The sequence below is a fragment of the Pararge aegeria genome, chromosome 15 (assembly GCF_905163445.1).
Source record: "Pararge aegeria chromosome 15, ilParAegt1.1, whole genome shotgun sequence".
NCBI lineage: Eukaryota > Metazoa > Arthropoda > Insecta > Lepidoptera > Nymphalidae > Pararge > Pararge aegeria.
In genome coordinates this window covers 3,594,971-3,613,629 of record NC_053194.1, presented here as the reverse complement: position 1 = coordinate 3,613,629, position 18,659 = coordinate 3,594,971, and the positions used below count along the sequence as shown (strand labels likewise).

At 33.6% G+C, this 18,659-nt stretch overlaps 1 protein-coding gene across 2 annotated transcripts in view; it reads left to right on the top strand.

Moving 5' to 3' along the window:
* LOC120629904 overlaps nucleotides 1-17,834 on the top strand; it is a 45,320-nt gene extending 27,486 nt beyond the window's left edge. The window contains exons 1-2 of one of the 2 annotated variants that reach the window (XM_039898981.1): nucleotides 10,021-10,102; nucleotides 16,916-17,834. In XM_039898981.1, the coding sequence (XP_039754915.1) occupies nucleotides 16,933-17,826 (894 nt within the window). In that variant the 5' untranslated portion in view covers nucleotides 10,021-10,102; nucleotides 16,916-16,932 and the 3' untranslated portion in view covers nucleotides 17,827-17,834. Of the gene's footprint in view, nucleotides 1-10,020; nucleotides 10,103-16,915 lie in introns of those variants that run through there. The other variant, XM_039898980.1, reaches the window with a different exon arrangement.
* The last annotated feature ends 825 nt before the right edge of the window (nucleotides 17,835-18,659 follow it).

Here is an 18,659-nt window from a genome sequence, read left to right as displayed (position 1 = left end):
AGGCTTAAGGGTGCGAAGAACCTATATTATATTTTTGTTTCAATAAAAAAATAAATAAACTAAATAACCGCAACAAAACACAATTAGTTTTGGAACCTATAATGTAATCCATGAAATAAGAACATTTAAAAATACTTTTCTCATAACCTGGGTTCTATAAACGGATTTCCTAGGAACTTTGATAAAAAAAATCCTAGAAACACCAAAGAGAGAGATGACCTAATAAAAATAAAAAAACTTGAAACAATAGAATTAACTCTGCAAATAAGTATATGTTTACAATTCGTGAGCTGTTTCTGGTTAAAACAGAGCAGGTATTAAGTCATAAAGGTATTAAAGACAAAATATTTGTATTGGTATGAGTTTTTATTTAAATTGTTTCTTAGTATACAATCATCGCGATCCATCTATCTATCTATATATATAAAAGAGAAAGTGTGTGGGTATGTTCCGTATAGGCTCCGAAACGGCTGGACCGTTTTCAATGAAACTTTCAGGGAATCTCCGGATTGACCTGGCGAGTAATCCTGTAAAGTTTGGTGACGATCGGAGCACTCCTATTTTTGAACTGTCAAATACAGCTTTTATTTACTATGATGGTATTCTATTGTTGGGTGTACATGGGTGTAGATAATGATCTTCACCCGCTCGAGAAGAGAATGAATACGGAGAGAAATAAATGATTCAATATATTATGAGACTTAATTTAAAAATTAAATGATGTAAGTTTATTGTTTAAATAAAATAAAGTTTAGCCCGCCAGAAATAAATAAAACCAAAATATAATTAAAACCCACGTCTATATCAAAACAAACAAATTAATAACTGTACAATACAATGTAGGTAAACCTATTCGTTGAGTTGAACCGCACAGTTTAAAATGGAAGGTAATATTAAACTTAATATGAAAACACGTGTGTGCGTATTAATTTTGCAACCAACATGCCTTTTCCAATTCGTTATACAATTAAATGTGGCGCTAATTAACGTTGCAATAGTTATGAGAATGGTGACTGGTGTGGCCTAGATGCAAAAGCTCAAATCGTCTTTTTTATTTATTTATTTATTTATATCCTTAGTATACATACAACTAGTCAAAACGTATAGTAAGTCAGTTACAGTTTCACATTAAAAAAAACATATTATTTATGTTGTTAGTTATCTAAAAAGCAAGTTCGCAAGTCGACTACGCAAATAATATAAGCTTGCGTTTGATACAAACTGAGTACTTTTTAAGTGGCATCTCTTTAGAGGCGAACGTTTAGAGGCGTGGAACTGGGGATGGATAGGTTACCAATAACTTTTTTTTTCACTACAAGTTAGCCCCTGACTGCAATCTCACCTGGAGGTAAGTGATGATGTAGTCGAAGTTGCCATTGGACTAACCTGTTAGGGAATATGGTAGTAGTCATACCCCTAATAAGTTTCTACGCGACATCGCACTGGAACACTAAATCGTTTAACGCCTCGTCAGAAAAATATTCACTTACACGAAAACTTAAAAATAAATGATAACATTGCAAGTCAGAACGTGCTTAAAAAAATAAGAAAAAACTTAATTAAATATGCAAAATAAATCTGTAAAAAGTATACAAAAAGAGTGTGTACCTACTTATGTACACGTTTTAGAAGTTATACTTCTTTGGCGTGTGGAAAAAAAATAACTAAAATGCAGTATTGATTAACGATAAATATTAAAAAGAATCAAAAAGAATTTATTTACAAAAAAAGGTTTTATTAATGTAATAATATTTATTTATTCACACTATTTTATTGTTGCGAAACACGTGTTCTAAATATAAAAATACTAGAATATACAACTTGAACATAGTTATCAATGCCACCTAAAACTAACTTTACGATGTAGAATTCAGAAGACGGTGTGCGCGCGCATCGTAAAAATTCACTCTCATCATTTTTCTCCATCGCGCCAAAAGAAGTATAACTTCAAAAATATGAGGGTAGTATGGTGTTATTGTCACAAAATCCTACTATCGCAAGGCATGTCTACGTCATGAAGTTCTTCATTGCAATCAATCGTAGCAGTATATTATCTTAGTAGCAAAACAATCGAGAATTATTGTTGTATAGGGGAATTATAAGATATTTGTCAAAAGGGTAGTAAAAAAATTGTTGAGATATATTCTTATTGAAATTCTCGGTAAGTTTTCCAATTGAGTTATAAATTCTTAGGTCTCTCGAAATCTGTATTGTACTCGGTAAAGAGCTTTGTGAGGATGAAAATCGTATTATGAAAGCTTAAAATACAAAAAGTTGGCTGTTTATTTTATATTGGATTTTAGAAGTTTACCGTTATCATTTCCATTAATTTAATACAGTTTAGAATAGAATATAAAACAGAATTATAGAATTTGAAAAATCAACATTCTTCTTTTTGTTTTATTTTTGTCAAAAATATTACATAGGCCTTCTTGAAATACAGATGGAAATAAATGAATTTTAAAGTAAAAAAAAACTATTTTATTAACTAATGCGAAGCTGCGATAGCGCAGTGGGAAGTGGTCGACTTTACTTTCGGGAGGCCGAGTTCAAATGCACCTCTTACTTTTTTAAGTAATTAACGTTATGTGCGTTTTAAGTAATTAAAAATATCACTTGCTTCGACGGTGAAGGAAAATATCGTGAGGGAACCTGCATGCCTGGGAATTCTACACAAAAAGTCAAAATTAAATAACCGCAACAAAACACAATTAGTTTTGGAACCTATAATGTAATCCATGAAATAAGAACATTTAAAAATACTTTTCTCATAACCTGGGTTCTATAAACGGATTTCCTAGGAACTTTGATAAAAAAAATCCTAGAAACACCAAAGAGAGAGATGACCTAATAAAAATAAAAAAACTTGAAACAATAGAATTAACTCTGCAAATAAGTATATGTTTACAATTCGTGAGCTGTTTCTGGTTAAAACAGAGCAGGTATTAAGTCATAAAGGTATTAAAGACAAAATATTTGTATTGGTATGAGTTTTTATTTAAATTGTTTCTTAGTATACGTATTGAATAAGATGTGAAAGATGGTTGCTACTGGGTTTTCTATAAACTCAAAGTCGTAGGCCGATTGGCGCAACGGGTAGCGACCCTGCTCTCTGATTCCAAGACCGTGGGTTCGATTCCCACAACTGGAAAATGTTTGTGTGATGAACATGAATGTTTTTCAGTGTCTGGGTGTTTATATGTATTATAAGTATTTATGTGTATTATATTCATAAAAATATTCATCAGCTTTACCCATAACACAAGCTACGCTTACTTTGGGACTAGATGGCGGTGTGTGTATTGTCGTAATATATTTATTTATTTGTTATTTATTTATCCAAGGAAGATTTTAATAAAAAAATCTCTATCTGTATGTTCGCGCGTTAAAACTACATTCACTACGTTCTTACGGGATTCTTTGCAGTTTAAAAAAAACGCGGATGAAGTCTCTGGCAACACCGGATAAACCATATATGTATTCTGTCATTATGAGGTGGAAACTTAGATTTTTTTTTTATTCTTTAATAATTATATTCTTGAAAAAGATTTGTTGGTTCCTTAAGAGACTTCAAAGTATGTATAGATACTTTTAATAAATGGTATAAGTACCTATCACAAAAAAGTTACAAGCCTTCAAAGTTTTTTGGGCAGAAAGTTCTAACTTTTTGCTCACTAAAGAAAATGTTTCAGGAGTATCTACTACAGTTCAAACATAATTGTCGGGTTTTCATTTAATAACTTTGGCCCATGAATGCTTGTCAGACCAACTTACATAAAATAGTTAGAGGAATGTGCAGTACCCTGACCAGTCTCCAAGGCTTAAGGGTGCGAAGAACCTATATTATATTTTTGTTTCAATAAAAAAATAAATAAACTAAATAACCGCAACAAAACACAATTAGTTTTGGAACCTATAATGTAATCCATGAAATAAGAACATTTAAAAATACTTTTCTCATAACCTGGGTTCTATAAACGGATTTCCTAGGAACTTTGATAAAAAAAATCCTAGAAACACCAAAGAGAGAGATGACCTAATAAAAATAAAAAAACTTGAAACAATAGAATTAACTCTGCAAATAAGTATATGTTTACAATTCGTGAGCTGTTTCTGGTTAAAACAGAGCAGGTATTAAGTCATAAAGGTATTAAAGACAAAATATTTGTATTGGTATGAGTTTTTATTTAAATTGTTTCTTAGTATACGTATTGAATAAGATGTGAAAGATGGTTGCTACTGGGTTTTCTATAAACTCAAAGTCGTAGGCCGATTGGCGCAACGGGTAGCGACCCTGCTCTCTGATTCCAAGGCCGTGGGTTCGATTCCCACAGCTGGAAAATGTTTGTGTGATGAACATGAATGTTTTTCAGTGTCTGGGTGTTTATATGTATATTATAAGTATGTATGTATATTATTCATAAAAATATTCATCAATCATCATAGTACCAATAGGCTAGACGGCAATATGTGTATTGTCGTAGTATATTCATTAATTTATATTATTAAAAAAAAAATAACTCGTAATAGTAATCTTAGTACACTAAGATTACTATTACGAGTTATTTTTTTGTCGTAGTATATTCATTAATTTATATTATTTAAAAAAAAAAATAACTCGTAATAGTAATCTTAGTACACTAAGAATTATTAATTTAGTAGAATGGTATGCTCTCTAGACTAACTATATTGTTTACCAAAATCTTGATATTGTACAAAAGTTTTTGCAAGTAAATGATTATTATTATTATTACAGTAGCAGTAGATCTTTATTTAGTAATAGTTGAGCTTTATGTGACAGAGCTCGTCCGGGGAAGTACTAGCACCGTGTGTATTTCTGACGCTTAGTAGCATTGTTACAATGCTGTGTTCGGGTCTGAAGGGCATTGGTGCCGGTGTATTTACAGGCACTCAAGGCTACCTAACACCTACGCCTTCGGTTGGTGGACACAAAACGGCACTTTGCAGGACATGTTCCTTGCATACCCTGCGAAGTTTTGCTTTTTATAATAGGCGATGGTTTTCACTTACCATCAGGTGGTCCATCAGCTTGGACCGTCAATTATGTTAAGCCTAAAATAAAATCGCTTCGTGAGACAATATAAGAAATGTAAGAATGCTTTGAAAGGGTTGTCTGGCAGAGATTGCTTAAGAAATAAGAACGCCTTTTCATAACAATATTTGTTTAAATTAACTAAGTTGTCATTAGGCAATTTCTTTCTTTTTCTGTGCAATGAACTAATTTATCTGCCTAAAGTTAAGCGCTGTATTTGTAAAAACCACAAGAAAATAACAAAATAATCACTCAATTTTTCAGAGCTGTGCAAAAGAAATTAAATTAAATTAAATCGTTAATATAGGTAACAATATACTTCAATGGTAAGTTACTGTAACTTAGAATATGACGCGTAGTTTTTAGCGGATCATAATGATAAATTCGCGTCCAACGCGTTGTTGTACAAAATAAGAAAGTGCTGCAAATAGATAAGAACAGAGAACAATAGAAATTTAGAATATTACACGACCTTTTTAAGGATTATAGAGATAACGTCCTTGGAAATATTACAGGGTTCATCTCTTATTTGTCAAGAAATTAGGTTTAATAAGTAACCACCGGCGTAAATAATACACTTCTATCGTGAACAAAAGCTTTTTAACGAATTTTGTGAATGGCGATTTATCGTTATTAATTACACTAGACTGGCTTACCAGATTGTTAAGACGTCAGCGAAAATTGGGGTTATTGTGTAAATTACTCGCAATCCTTATGTAGCCATGGCTTAATTTAATGGGACTAAATACGATATTATTGTCTGCTTGATTGTAAGTAATTTGGGCAATATTTTTGTACGTTTGACCTTCACGGTGATGTTTATGGATAAATCGCGTCTCAGCATTGTAGAATTATACGATTGTGTCGCAAAAATGAGCAAAACTGAGAGCAATGATTACTCAGAACAAGACACGAGATTTTTAAGGATTATAGAGATCCTTGGAAATATAAATACTGCTCACCTTTGTATAAAAGATAGTAGGTATATTGTAATAAACTGTGGTAGGTTTCATGAGTAACAATATACTTCAATAGTGAACAAAAGCTTGTAAATGAATTTTGTGAATGGCAATTCATTGTTATTAATTACACCAAACTGGCTTACCAGATTGTTAAGACGTCTGCAAAACAAGGGGTTATTGTGCAAATCCAATGCAATCAGTAGATAGGTAAAGCTTTGATGTAATAGTTTTCAATACAACAGTAAAATTACCGTCGGATTGATTGTAAATTATGGAAACTTAGACTAAGACACGAGATTTTTAAAGATTACAGAGATGACGTCCTTGGAAATGTAAATAGGACTCGCCTATAATTTGTAAAGAAGGTAGTAGGTATATTGCAATAAACTGAGCTAGTTTTAATGAGTAACTATAGACTTCAATATTAAACAAAAGCTTGTAAATGAATTTTGTGAATTGCGATTCATTGTTATTAATTACAGCAAACTGGCTTACCAGATTGTTAAGACGTCAGGGATTAACGTGCTAATCCAATACAAACAGTAGAAAGGTAAAGCTTTGATGTAATAGTTTTCAATACAACAGTAAATTTAATGTCGGATTGATTGTAAATTATGACTAAGACACGAACTTTTTAAAGATTATAGAGATAACGTCCTTGGAAATATAATTAGGGCTCACCTTTGTATAAAATATAGTAGGTATATTGTAATAAACTCTGGTAGTTTTAATGAGTAACTATATACTTCAATAGTAAATAATAGCTTGTAAATGAATTTTGTGAATGGCGATTCATTGTTATTAATAACAGCAAACTGGCTTACCAGATTGTTAAGACGTCAGCGTCAAAACGAGGGATTATCGTGCAAATCCAATACAAACAGTAGATAGGTAAAGCTTTGATGTAATAGTTTTATAGAGATAACGTCCTTGGAAATATAATTAGGGCTCACCTTTGTATAAAAGATAGTAGGTATATTGCAATAAACTGAGGTAGTTTTAATGAGTAACTATATACTTCAATATTAAACAAAAGCTTGTAAATGAATTTTGTGAATTGCGATTCATTGTTATTTATTGCAGCAAACTGGTTTACCAAATTGTTAAGACGTCAGCGACAAAACGAGGGGAGCTTTAGTGTAATTGTTTTCAATACAACAGTAAAATTACTGTCGGATTGATTGTAAATTATGTAAACTTAGAATAAGACACGAGATTTTTAAGGATTATAGAGATAACGTCCTTGGAAATATAACAAGGGCTCACCTGTTATTTGTAAAGAAAATGGTAGGTTTATTTTAATAAGCTGAGGTAGTTTTAATAATTAACAATACACTTCAACCGTAAAAAAAAGCTTTTCGTAAAAACTTTGTCAACTGCGATTCATTGTTATTAAAAACTGGTCTACCAGATTGTTAAGACGTCAGCAAAATAAAGGGTTATTGTGCAAATCCAATATAATCAGTAGATAGGTATAGCTTTGATATAATATATACAATAGTATAGCTTTGATATAATCAATACAACAGTAAAATTACTGTCGAATTGATTGAAAAATGTGATCTACATTGGGCAATATTTTTGCACGTTTGACCTTTATGGTAAAATATTTATTGAAGAAGCGCGTCTAACGCGGTGTTTTAGAAAATAGGATAGTAGTATAGTAGGCAAAAAGAACAAAGCTGAAAACAATATGAACATAGACTAAAACACGAGATATTTAAGTATTATAAAGATAACGTCCTTGGGAATATAAAAATGGTCAGAACCTGAGTTAGGTTTAATAAGTTACAAAGTAAACGATACATGTCAATCGTAAACAAAAGCTTGTTAACGAATTTTGTGAATTCACTGTCATTATCCCAAACTGGCTTACCAGATTGTTAAGACGTTACCGAAATAAGGCGTTTTTGTGTAAATCAATTGCAATCAGTATGGCTTTGACTTAATAGGACTCAAAACAACAATAATTAATATTGTGGACTTAACTGTAAAATATGATCTATATTGAATAATTATTTTAACACGTTTGATCTTCATGGTGAAATGTGACTCGGTAAGACTCAGTTTAATTCCAAGTTATTTAGTTCGTTTAAAGAGTATATTTTGTGCGTAAAATAATATGGCTTACAAATATATTTATTTGTATTAACCGTTAGCTATTATTTAACGTCCCAAAATTGATCAGCACATTTTTTCTCTTTCAAGTGACAGAGATATAGAGCTTATAATCACCGCCCTGCTCCGTTATCAGTTGGCGGGCGGACTTTGGTAATTAAACTTAAAGTTCCAAAATTACTAAGGTAAAAATAATTATAATATATCATAAAATGTTGCTGTTACTGATAACGCACCGGATAGGCGGTTGCTGAGGTGCGGAGGAAATGTAAATGCCCGGAAATAAATAGCAAGGCAGGTAAACTGTTAAGTTCTGGTCAATGGCATTTTATTATAACGAACTGTCGTATCTACTTATGTGTTGTGATGGTCAAAAGGTAGGTTATCTACATGAAATCAGCACTACTATATACTACACAACTTATAATTTATAACTCAGAAGCTACTTTTCCTTGGAGGATGTATTTTTAGTGAATCCTCTATTAAATAACTATGCTCAATAATTGATATGTAGGGGGCTCTGCCCTAGATCAATCAGCTTCCGCTTTTATACAAATATTAGGTAGTAGGTACTTATTAAACAGCTAAAAGGTTTAATACAATTATTTTGCTTGACCCAAGACGTGACCCAGAAGTTCGCTGATCTTCTGGCGGTCACGAGAACAAGAAAAAAAAGGTCATTTTGAGGAACACAGTTCCAAATGTATTTGGAAACATTGTGTGCTGCGTCAGCGTAACAAAAAGACAAAAATGTGAAAAGGATAAACGGAATAAACCTTTTTACTTTTTGGGAGACCCACGCAAAGTGGTAGGCACGAGTAAGGTGATGGTTGAATAAAAGTGCTGATCCAACGGCACCGTAAATATAAATATATATGAACATAGTTTTTGAGGGGCGCTTGAAGAATCCTCTCCTCTAGAACGAAACCTCTAAATATTTTTTTATTATGTATTTCCCACGTGATGACGTCATTGTATAATTTCGGCAAGTAATTATTTCCACATTAACACCTTCCAAGTATGAACGCAATTTGCCGTAATTAATTTAACATTAGAAGCTCCGTTATTACGCTGTTGTGTAACTAATTTCTGTATTACCCATACAGTAAATTGTAATTTTAACGCAAATGCTAGAGTTCTCCGTAAATAATTGAAATATATGCAATGAAAAAACGAGTGAGTGAACGATGAGTTTTAAAAGGGTATCGTTACTAACCGTTGTATTTATATAGTGACCGAGGTGTATTTACAGCCTCTCGCCCTATTGGCTCCTGTTTTAAGGGAGAGAGGGATTAAGATTTCAAACCCACTGCGTTCCTCTCCCAGATCCGATAAATAAGTGGAGGGTTCGATTTCCAGCTCAGCTCAAATTGAAATATTGGTGTTTTTCTAGAAACTCTCTCAGTGCCAACCCAAAGTACTGTGTCTTAACATAATCAGCAATGTCACTTTCGCAAAGATCTTTTGTGCTCATCTCAAGGTTGGAATGCAGTACAACCTGAAGCCCCTGTTTTGTACGTTACAATAGGTGGGTTTATATTTTATAAAAAGCTAAATACCTACTACATAGTTTCGAGAGTATACAACCATACAAACAACCGGCATATACTGGTATTAGACAACGGTGCATTTTCTCCCACAATCTATTTATAAACTGGTCCTGAACCCGTTTGGTGGGTCTTAGGAACGCAGGTAGGCCCTGGCTCGCTGACTCACAATAGAGGATTATCGACCTTAAACACCTACCTACAACCTTGTGTTCATAAATGTAAGGTCCAATTTCTCGCGGCAGATTATTGTCCAAAGGTAAAGATGACTTGTAGAGGTGCATGAAGGGACACAATTAGTCCTCTTGCAATTTATTGTTTTCTTTCAGTCAGTGTTCGACAATCATCCAGTTAACTTGTGTATGTGGTTTATTTTTGATCTATCGGTGCTCGTGAATGGTTTTCGAGGTTTTTACTTACAGGTAACTATAATATTTGTTTACAATACCTATGTATTTATAGCTTTGTTATTTTTTTTTATTTAATGAATTAGTCCTGTATAGATTTATTGTTATTAAAAACTTTATTAATAAAAGTAGGTTTCTAGAAAAGGATGGATAGGAAGGTATACTTGGTCTTGGTGTAATTATGAGTTAACAAAAAGTAGGTGTCTAGGTGGAAATATAAACAACTATATAGATAGACAACAAGGCCTTTCACCTCCTACCTGATTTAGGGTAGCGTGGTGGGTACAATCTACCTCGCTCCCAGATGAGATGCTTACGACTAACAGTGGGACATTCAGGTGGCTGAGTATCTGGTGACTTTTGTATCGTTGAGGTACCTGCCTTTTGGACCTCATCTGATGGTACATCATCATCATCAATCTTTCTCAGTCCCACTGCTGGGCATAGATCTTTTCTCTCTTGGGCGTTTTATCGTATAAATCCACCACGCAGTTCTTATGCGGCTTATTCAGCAAACGTAGAATAAGGCGAAAGAAATAATTATAGAAAAGATTTTATATTCTTACACCGAAGAAGTAGGTAGAACTTCTAACGCGCGTATACACTACAATTCCATTACAAGTTCAATTTGTGATTGCAATCTCACCTAGTGGTAAGTGATGATGCAGTCTAAGATAGTAGCGGGCTAACCTGGTAGGGAGTATGGCTCTTATATTAAACCCCTACTCCAAATCTGTTTCCACGCGACATCGTTCCGGAACTCTAAAGGGCTTAACGGCACGCGTTTGTCGGTAACTAGCAGCGGCCGAAGCCTCCCATCAGACAAAGATTGCGTGAAGCAAACATCCATAAAAAATTATTATAAGGCAGGGATTTACTTACCTATTCTTCTATTATTAACCACGTAGGATATAAGTAGCATAAAATATTTAGTCATAGTCATCATCATCATATCAACCCTTTACCGGCGACTATAGGGTACGGGTGCTCCTACAAGGAGAAGGGGTTTAGGCCATAATCCACTCCCCAATGAGGATTGGTGGACTCCACCTTGGAGAACATTATGGAGAACTCTCAGGCATACAGGTTTTCTCACGTTTTCCTTAACCGTTGAATCAAATGATATTTTAATTGCTTAACAATAAAAACACAAATAACTTTGAAAAGATAGAGGTGCGTGCTGGGATTCAAACTCGGCTATCCCGAAGTCCTTCCCACTGAGCTATCACCGCTTTTGATAATATAATAAGTATCTAGTAAATAATTCAAATTGGTTAGGTACGCAGCAGCGACATCAAAAGTAGGTAATTTTGCACCTTTATTTCGCACTTATCAAAGAAAAGGTATGATTATAGATAAACTCCTTTACTAATAAAGTTGTAAGGCATTTGCAATATTTTCTCTCATTCTTTCAAATTGGATAACAAGTTAATAAGATTTCTGGGTACATTTCCGTGTACCCACAACCCACCCATTGTAATGGCAACCAATATCCATCTTTAAATTTACGAACCTTTTTTTTGCATTATTAAAAAAAAACAAAGAATCTTTGGAATTTCAAAGAGACGTCCTAGGTGCAGGTTGTTAAATAGTAAAGCTTGAATGTCTATGGAACAGAAACATCTGTGGACCCTCCCACAAACTATTGTGTCAGTAAGCCGAATTGTTATTTTTTTTTGCCACAGTAAACCCATCTGCTTCGTCAGTCTGCCAGATACCTACTAGCTAGCATATCGGATTACGGAACATAAAGTCCTAGGTCCGACTTCCGGGTCAGCCCAAAATTTTTTCAAACATTCACATTAGTACCAGCCCGAAGTTAAATACTTTTAGTTGTTATCACAGCAAAATATTTGAGAACAGTGCAGCGTGTAGAGTCTAAGGCGGGTGCCTCTTTTGGATATTCAATGGATAGAATTAACAAAAAACAAGCAATGAGATTAAACAGTCCAGTCACTGGCAGCCTTAAAATACAAATGTCACGCAAAACGGCCTTGCAAAGCGATTCAATACAATGCATTGAGAATATGAAACAAAAATATCAGCTGTTTTGTTTGGAAAAGGTCATTTTGCGAGAACAATACTCTATTATTATATCGATGCGACCGGTGCACTGGCAGATCGATATAAACATTGTTGGTATTCGTGGAATTTGTTTGATATACTCATATACCAACTATATTAACTAGGGTTGCCAACCGAAGTCTCACACAGAGCATTGAACTCTATTTCAATTTTAGGTGTACTTCATCTGTAAATCTAAAAAATACACTTCTTTAAAACAGTTTCGTGCAAAAAGCAAATTGTTTACTAAACTTATACCATTCATGCCTTTTATCATAACCCAAAAAAATTACTGTTTTCCGCTAACATGTTGGTATCGCTAAGCCACAGATGTTTCAGATCTCAACCACTATCGTTCATGATAAAATGTTGATTTAGAGACAAAACAGCTTTGTGAACATGAATGTTTTTCAGTGGGTGTTTTTATGTATAATATAAGTATTTATGTATATTATTTATAATAATATTCATCAGTCATCTTAGTCCCCCTAACACAAGCTACGTTTACTTGGGGGCTAGATGGCGATGTTTATTTATTTTCGTATTTATTATTTCATCTTACATCGAATCCGACCTTCCATTAGAAGCGTATGAATCTTATACTAAGGGTCCCAGATATTATCCTCGTATTTATTTTATTTAAAAGTTGGCAACCCTAATAGCCTAGCCGGTAGGTATGTGAATAGAAAAAAGGCTGTAGGCTTATGAATGTCAGTAACGCTTACAAACGAGTAGACTTCCATTGATGAAGTTTTAAGCAAGTAAATTTTTTTAGAACATACGTACAGCTGACTAGGTACTTCGAAATGAAACGTCTAGAGCACATTGACTCAAAGCGCTACAACAAAAAAATTAGGCCTAAGCCTTCCTAAACGTATAGTTATAATAACAGCGGTCAACATTACTGCGGGTCGTGCAATCGAATCTTCAAAACTAAATTTGGCTACGCTAGTCATATCCGTGCACCCTCGAGACGATAAAGCCAAGGTGTCGCCGTTGACGGATACGTCATGGAGGACATCATCATCATCATCACGTGATCTATTTGGTTAGCCTCCTTGACTACGGAGTCCGGTGTCCTGGGTTCGAGTCCAAAATTGCTAAGTGCTTTTTATGTTTCTGAATACGCAGCTAAAAAGGCATTAACTAAATTTTTGGATGGATAGACCGTCATTCTGAACATAGTATGTAACAGATAAATAAGGTTAATAAATATATGAAGTCTTAAAAATATGTAAATACCTCAACCTATTATACTTATCTGACTTTGCATGTACACGTGTACGTGAGTACGTGTGAACGTGTGTTAAATTACAGGTTGTCACCACGTATGTTTCTATAAAACTGTACGTATACAGTTATTCCTGTAGAAGTATTGATTCCAAGGAAAGACCAAGGATTAAAAGTTTTCATATCATATGAAATGGCATGGGCTTAGCTTTGAATAGGTAGCAATATTACCCTTCAGTCATTTGTGAAACAATGAAGAATGACAGTGCGTCCCTGACGGATCTCAAAGTCCCGGTGCGGTGGCCCGGAGTCCGGAAAGCCCTGACCCTGATGACCTCTTAATTCACAACGATTTTAATAAATCCGTACCAAAACCACTCCTCGTTACGGTTCACATATTCACAATATAGCACTCGTGCATGACTTAATTGAATAAAACGACCTGAAAAAATAGGTTCAAATGCCGATGTTGAAATTTTAATTGGATTTATGCAATCAAATGATGCCATTGCTTATAATAGAGCCTGTTCAGTTTTGCGAAATGATCGTTGTTACGTTTTTCATTCAAAAATTTGAATGACCATAGACTATTATTAATTATCTGTATTTAGTAACAATTTCATTTGTAGTAGTTGTGTAGAGCGTATTGTGACAGATCTCGTCCGATGAAGTAGTACTGCAATGTTTATTTCTGCAGCTAAGTAGGTCAGAAAGGCGTGGTCGCCGGTGTTGTTATAGGCACATGAAGCTTAACACCTACGATTTTTTTTTTCTTTTTTTTTTCTCTTCTCTTTCGGATTGGATGTAGCTGATTAAACCTAATGATTTTAACAGCGTCACGCGGGCTTGTTGGCGAGCCTCGGAATGGGGCTCTGCCAGAAAGAGTTTGAACTCAGGTTGATGGCGACAGGACGGAACTTGTTTTTTTTTTCTTTTCTTTTGGGATTGGGTGTAGCTGATTAACCCTAATGATTTTAAAAGCGCAACGTGATCTTGTTGGCGAGCCTCGGAATGGGGCTCTGCCAGAAAGAGTTTCAAGTTTTATTTTTGCTATCTCGCTTTTCCGTTGTACTTGTAAAGTCTATCTAAACCACAATAAACCTTGACATTTTATTTTTTTCACTTGTTGTAGGATTCGTCAAATACCACGTACCAAGCACCATGTACCATATAATCCACCATCATCTCATCAATTAATTCATCACCAATTACATCATCTTTCAAAGTTCAACATTTTTGATTAATTTGTTTTAAGCTTTTCTTAAGCAATTTTTTAAAAAAAAGTGGCACCGTTTGCATATTTGTATCGACTCTACCGTAAAGAAGCCGGCTAGTTAAGATGTTTCTCATCATCATTTTTATCTATTTGTCTCGTGTGACATAAAAAAGGAGCTGGTGTCTTCCAAGCTATTTGGTTATTAGGAAATTCATCAATTGTATAGGAACCTGCAATACAAATGCTTATCAAAGGTTAATCTATTATCACCATCGGTACCATTTTATAAAAACATATTTTATTTTATTTTTTATTTATTTAACTCTTTATTTGTACACCACTATGAAGTTAGGAAAATAAAAATACAAAGACAGAAGTAGAATACAAAAGGCGGCCTTAGTAGCGTTCTCTGCCAGGCAACCTTTGGATTAGGACAAGATGAGCGAGAGCGGACAGGTGTTGTAAAATTATTATAAACCTAAATTCAAATAGCTAAATACAAATACATGAACAAAATTGCACAAATAAGAAAAATATAATAAATAAATATAAAAGTATAAACTAATATATACTCAATCATACATTTGGGTACTGGGCTCTACAAACGATTTCTGTACTTTTTTCTGAAAGATACAGACGGTGATAGAATTTATGTCCATTTCTTGTAAGTCGATGGTATCCATCCACAATTTAACAGTTAAAATGGTAGAAAAAAATCACTTTAAAACCACGGAAGCTAGTTTAACAGAAATTATTAACGTTGCGTAAGAAATAATACACTACCAATCGAGAACCTTCTCAGAACAATTTGTTAATTGATGAAGGTTACAAACAGATTTTGCTACTTAAAAAATCATTAAACCTGACACCGACTATTTGAAAGCCATTAATGATAAATTTAAATTGCCTATAATTTGCCTTTACATTTTTCCTATTAATGCAAACATGAAATAGTTTTAACTACTTGTTCTCGAAAGGGTAGTGCTGCCAAGTCGATTGTACGCAATCTCTAAAATTGACAGGTCGAAAATTACTACTCGACCTCCTCTGGGACATCTGTGAAGAGGGTTTCCCTATTTTTGGGGTAAAATCAAATTGGTCAGCATCGATTCGTATTTAAATGGGGATTTAGGTCAGCACAATTATTCTCATAGTGAGTTTAGGGCTACTTAACTTGATATTGGATAGAAGCAGGCGTTACTTTGCGGAAATCCATAATATTTTTGAAAATTAAGCTTAATTTGCTATACTCCGCGAACAGGAGGAGAATGGTGTAATTTATAATTACTTCAATCCTTATACTCCACACAAAACAGATCCTCGGCAATGTACCCTTTAGGCTACTAAACTTGGTTAGGTATGATATTCTTTCAGCTCCACACAATTTCATTCGTTTGTTATTTGCACTTGCTGCTTAAATGTTGTGCTAAATTAAGACGCTTTTGCACGCGAAAACGTCGTATGTTGTTTCTATATATCTTACAGCAAGCAAATCGAGCACTGCAATTTTTTATGATAGAATGCAAATAAAAGAAGAATTATACTCATTTTATTTATAGGCAAACGATAATTGATGAAAACGCATTTTCGTACCAAAATAGCAATTTTTAATATTTCGTCATGCGATTGGATGCTGAAAAATGTGATTCCATCGTTCATGTCAATTCAGTATAGTGTATAATCAAATTCGCAGCCACATACCTTATTTGTCTACTGCTATGTAAGTTGATATCAGATCGTTATATTAGTAGTCATGGCCACATATTATTAACACAATATAAACTAGTTTCAATAACTTCGTCCTCAGCCTTTTACTGCTCTTAAACGTCTCTTCTTTAACTTTCATACAAGATAATTAATAAATAGGCTTTAAGTGACCCACCACGCTGGTCAAATGCGGATCGACGAGCTTGAGTACCTTCATTAAATGCCAACTTTATTCGGTTTTGTCATAATGTCGGAATTAAATCGAGATATAAGAAATCACAAATTTCCAAATTAGCTGTAGAAAATTAGCAGATGTCATAGATTAATGATAATAATCAGTAGACGATTGCGCTCTCTGTGAGTTGGGCGGAAATAAAGGGTAAATTTATTACCATCAGTATTCGGCAATTTATACAGTTACAGATTAATTTCGACTCTTACCGCCGAATCTTTATTAATAATTAACATTCTTATCTGGTTAGTGGTTACTATTATCAAGTTTTCTACTTTAATAATAGGCATTTATGTTTATATCTGCTAATACTTATGAAACTATACTACAATTAATTTTATACTCTATAAATGTTAACACAAGCCTGTTTTTTTTGCAGATCTAACTAAATCGAAAATGGCAGATAGTAACAAGGATGTCATGCAGCCAGCAACGTTGCAAGAGGCTATAAACATAATCACATTCCTCAAATTATCACACAAAAATGAAATAGCAAAAATTAAAGAAACATGCGTTAAACAATCAGAAGTAATAAAGAAGTTAGAAATAAATAGAACAAAAGAACTTGAATATCTATCAAGTGAACTCCAAAAGTATGAATTAAACCTAGCATTAAGAACAGAAACAGTTAAAAAACAACTAACTCAAAAAGATGAAATCATACAAAAACAGCAAGAAATAATAGATGAACTAAATCAAAAGTTGAAACTGAAGGAAGATTGCACTGTGCCCGAAATTAGTATAAATATTGAATCGAATTCAGATTCCGGAATCGCCATGGAAAATGACGATAGTATGGATAAACCAGATCCAGTAAAGACTGAACCAAAAACAACCAGAAAGTATAGTCGACGATTCGCAGATCCTATTAGTTTTCTACGTAGAGTCGATTTTTCTCCTATGAAATATAAGCCGAGTAATCGAGAAGGTGCTAAAAAGAAAGAAGAGAAAAAGAAAAATTTAGAAGTACCTTGCACAGAAAAGAGGGTTTTAGTACGACAGTTTAGTAATGAAAAAGTTACGAGTGATGATGATAGAGTCTTCGAGGATACTGTATTCTCGGATGACACGACAGAAACCGTTTTATTAAGACCTACAAAGAAAATGAACGATAGCATGAATAATCATTTTTCTGATGATGGTAGTGAGGATACCAGTGAAGAAATATTCGACAGGGTTATGACAAGAAGTAGCATTAGAAGATCTGTTAAAGCTAATCCTAAGTATAAGAAAATAAATAGAACGAAATCAAAATTGTTAGAACAAGTAAAAGTCAATATTGTTGATTAATTATATGTCAAACTCGACTGATATTAACTAGTAACTATTATTTATGTTTTGAGCTCAATTTAATTGAATATTAAATAAATAAACTTCATTTAATGAAAATATATTTTTATTAGACTATATGATAAAAGTGTGTTTGTTTGTTTTTCTTTTAATTGACCAGGCAGAACTGCTCCTAATGTTAATCTATCTCGTCTTAAATCTTCAGATCACAGATTGTATTTAGTAGTGCTATCCTTATCTACAGGAAGGAGTTGGAAAAGGATAGAGTAGGTGAAAATAAATTTATTTTGTGATCCGAAGGTTTTGAATGATTAATAATTCCCGGCGTTAGTTTAGTTTTGACAAAGCAATTACACGACTCCTATGGGATTGTTCAAAATCGTTACAGAACAAAAAAAAAACCCGAATGGATTTTATTAAAATTAGGCTGGCACTGGCTTATCGTTTATAAAATAAAAAAGATAGGTATTTTAGGTAGATATAAAGTTAACCAAAAAAACGCAACGCTAATATAAAGGATACTTTTTATTTCCATCTCATGGTCTTTATCGCAACAACTTTAGCATTTATGGCGTTAGTAGGGATATAAAGCTCTAACCATGCAAACAGTATACTTACGCAGGCAAAGCCCTTCTAGTATTTTATGAATGAAGTTTCGTATGGAAGTAATCGCAGATCCTTTGTTCCAACTTAAAACAAGGACGAATTTTATTAGTTTCTACTTTTTGTACTCAGAAATTCTCAGAATATTTTATGGCACAAAACATGTTTTACACACACTTTTATTACGCTCAACATAGCAAACTTGAACACTTAAGTTACCTTCTTCTGAG